Source organism: Sinocyclocheilus anshuiensis, unplaced genomic scaffold (assembly GCF_001515605.1).
Source record: "Sinocyclocheilus anshuiensis isolate Anshui unplaced genomic scaffold, SAMN03320099.WGS_v1.1 scaffold822, whole genome shotgun sequence".
In the NCBI taxonomy this organism is placed as follows: Eukaryota; Metazoa; Chordata; class Actinopteri; order Cypriniformes; family Cyprinidae; genus Sinocyclocheilus; species Sinocyclocheilus anshuiensis.
This window is the reverse complement of record NW_015539892.1, coordinates 1,034,918-1,038,679: the sequence shown is the minus strand read 5'-3', so window position 1 is coordinate 1,038,679 and position 3,762 is coordinate 1,034,918. Positions and strand designations below refer to the sequence as shown.

The following is a 3,762-nucleotide window of genomic DNA, read 5'->3' as shown; positions in this document are numbered from 1 at the left end:
CAATATTTAGTGGTAGCTTATCAGTGGTGACTGTCAGTTAATGTACATATGGCAGAAATGTACAGAAAAATCTATTTAAGACGTAATAAAACACGATGAACACTATTAACAGCAATTATTATACGATGCAATCAAATTTATAGCAAAATGTGGTAGTTCTGTATGTAATGTGTTTTTTGAACCTTAAACCGCATAAACGCATTTCATTACACCAAATACACCAAATACTGTTATTTTTAGCAGCATCATATGACCCCTTTAACACTTATTTAATCTGCATATAAAATATAAGAAAGGAGCTATTTGTTTCAGTTTTATTTTGTGTTTGACTGTTAAAACTAAAATAAGTTGCCGATTGTCTTAAATTGGTTAAATTAAAAAATACAGTGGTTAAATTTAAACCTTTTTTCTACTGCTCTTTAAGAAAGGTTATAAAAAAAGTCAATAATTATCGATACCGAATGATATGAAACAATATATCGTGATACATTTTTTAGCTATATCGCCCAGCCCTACTACTAGTTTTTTGTCTTGTATGATCACCTCCCATTTAAATTCAATTCTGGAAGTGCTTTAATTACTGAGAGATCTGGTTGACACCCACAAGACAGTAGACTGTAAACCATGTCAGAGCAATTACATTTTATGACCTCCTTGCAAAGCATTTGCAGGTATGTGTATTTTTAGTAATTAGTTGGAAGACTTGATATATTTTTCATCTGTAGTGGGAAGAAATGCACACAATTATGCAGATTTTATTTAAATCAGACTTTAGTTCCTATTTCAGAAATGTATTGACCCTAAAGAACTAAGTCCACCCCAAAATAATGATCCGGTGTATTTGTCACTGCGTTAAAATGTGTTGTTGGAGTTTATAATAATAAATTATTTGTATTTTATTTATTTATTTTAAGTAGTTTGTTTCATTGCAAGAAAGTAGCTAACAATATTAAAGAAATGTATAATTTAATCAGACCAGTGAATCTTGGGCTGACATGTAGCAATATCAGCTGTAATGAGGATTTTTCACATTTGTGAACCCTGTTTTAGTCAGTTGCCTCATTATTGGATTCATTTCAAGTAAATTGAAACATGTGGCAGATAACATTTCACCGGTTCTATTTATAGGTTTTTTTTTTTTTTTTTTGCTACAGTGCTGAAGTATTTATATGGATCCTGTCTGTAAAAATAGACCAGTCAGCATTTTATGGGATTTTCTGTAAGCGGGATCAGTTGTTACTGATACCTGTTATTGCAAATAGAATTAGCTTGATTTGGATTAGATTTAATAAACATTGGGGCAAAAAAACAATCTTAGTCATTCACACTGTGATCACTAATGAGATGGAGACTACTCAGAAAACAAGATGAAACCAAAAGACATTCTGATTCATGCTAGTCTGTGATGCAGTGAAATGGCAACTTGTTGAGTGACTTTGTGATTAAATGTTTGGAAATGTTGTAGCTGGTTTACATGGCATTCAGATGAACAATACATTCTGTACCTCTTTTAATTTTTAGTGATGTGATTACTCTAGTAATGAAACTCTTTAAGTTGCATTTGTCACACAACCAGATAGTGAGCAAAGTTGTTGGATGTGACAACCTGTTATAATTGCTGTATTATTCATCATTGTTGCTTCTTGTTTGTCTGTTTGTCCAAGTTTACCAGTCACCTTGTAAAGACTTACATTTCCTTGACTGTTTTTGGTGTAAACACAATGAACAACAGCAACATCCTATCATGTGATTTCAGCGTTGTCTTACTATAGTCATCCTCATGCACTAGGGATTTTTTAAGGGATTTCAATAAACCCATAACTCTAAATATGAAGCTTCAGTGCATATCCACGTCTTGAATACTTTATAGAATTATAGAATGTAGTCGATAATTACAAATTGTATTTTCGGCAGATAAATATTGATGATGAACGCCAGATGAGCTGTGAGTAAAGTGTAATGATTTACTCTGGTTTGCCCTGACTAACCCTCTCTTCTTCTCTCTCATTGTTTGTTCTGTAGGCGAGTTATCCTGCCTGGGAGGACTTTGTCACCAAAGGGGCTAAGCTACAATCTCAGTTAAGGTAAGAACAGGCCTCCTGCGTTACACTCTTCCCTGAATAGGGAGTAATTATGATAATCTTGTTTCGAAAGCAGGAAGTGCTTGGTTATTACATAATTCTGGAAGGATTTGTCATCCAGTGCAAGAGGAGAGCTAATAAAGAAACATTTGAGAAGTATGTCTTTTAAAGGATGCAAAAAGGCAGTGAAGAGACCGTGATGAAGAAAGAAAGGCACTTCATAATAAAGAAATAATTTAGAAGTAGAGAAATTTAAATGCAGACAATTAGGAAAGGCGTCACATTTAGTTTGACACAAATGAAAATAAGGTGGTATAGTTCATTCAATGGGTTGTTCCGTCTTAGGCTGCATTTACACTGGCACAAAAAAAATCTGATTTTTTTTGCTCACATCTGACACAGATGGGAATTTGTTGCACTCGTGTAAACACAAAAATCCGCACAAGATCAGATTTTTTCGCATCCGATCTGAGCCAATTCCAGACGTGGTTTTAAATTAGATACATATCCGATATCTGGACATCAGACCTACGTCTAAACACACACATCCGATTCCTTACAGAACTCCCAATGCGAGGGCGACACGTTTGCCCATAAAGATTGTGTTTTAATGCCAGTGTGCTGTACGCGCTCGCATTTTATTGATATGGAAACTTTATATAGGTAAGAAATTGTACATTTAGGAGCTGGTTTTCAATCCCTGCCCCTTGAATTTTAGAAATACAACAGCTAAAAGCTACATTATATTTCTCAGCAATGAGGTGATAACAGTTTTTGTAATTAAACCAGCAAGCTTCACACTCGCTCGCGCGTTCTCTCTTTCTCTCTCTCTCTCTCGTTAATTCATTTTAATTAATTACAATAAATATCATCTTGGCGCTACTAAAGAATTCTACCTCTAACGTGCTGTAGATAAAATAGTCTAACAAATGTAAATTACTGTTATTTTCCGTTATTTATCCATTCAGTCAGATTTTGTTCTGCAAAACATCCATGACAGCCATTGGCCATGCTGGTAAATAATAATGGGCACTCGACGTGAATTATATAAATTTTAATAGCACGGCCATTCAAAACCCAAGGGTCTACCATGTGCATAGTAAAGCGATAACTGCTGTCAATCCTTTTGGGCGGGAATTAATTTAAACACAGATATCGGATACCAGTCGTGTCTAAAGTGAATGTAAACAGGCGGGCCAAAAAATCGGATTTGGTCAAAAGATCGGATCTCTGCATTTAAAGGGGTCATATGATGCGATTTCAAGTTTTCCTTTCTCTTTAGAGTGTTACAAGCTGTTCGTGAATAGATAAGATCCCTGAAGTTGCAAAGACTAAAGTCTCAAAACCAAAGAGATATTCTTTATCAAAGTTAAGACTCTGCCACACCCCCCTAAAACGGCTCGTTCTAACACGCCCCCCCCCCACATATCTAGGTCACTATGTGGGAATATTTGCATAATGCGCCCAAATGTGCACGCAAAGAAAGAAGGTGTGGTTTCAGTAACCGCAGTTAGTGTTGAAGCAGCCATGTCAGGGAGACGCTGTGCGTTTCTAGGCGAAAGCAAAAGCACTTTATTTGGCCTTTCCGAAAGTAGATGCATTTAGGAATCTTTAAGATTACTTACAACAGAACAGCAATGCATTTTATGGACTACCGTTTCATGAACCTAGGAGAGGAGGT

At 35.6% G+C, this 3,762-nt stretch overlaps 1 protein-coding gene across 4 annotated transcripts in view; it reads left to right on the top strand.

Moving 5' to 3' along the window:
* The window catches only part of LOC107685817 (metastasis suppressor protein 1-like), a 77,143-nt gene that overhangs the window by 22,895 nt on the left and 50,486 nt on the right, over positions 1 to 3,762 (top strand). For all 4 annotated transcript variants that reach the window (XM_016482551.1, XM_016482553.1, XM_016482552.1 and 1 more), the window contains one exon: positions 2,023 to 2,084. In XM_016482551.1, coding sequence (XP_016338037.1) covers positions 2,023 to 2,084 — 62 coding nt within the window. The remainder of the gene's footprint in view (positions 1 to 2,022; positions 2,085 to 3,762) is intronic.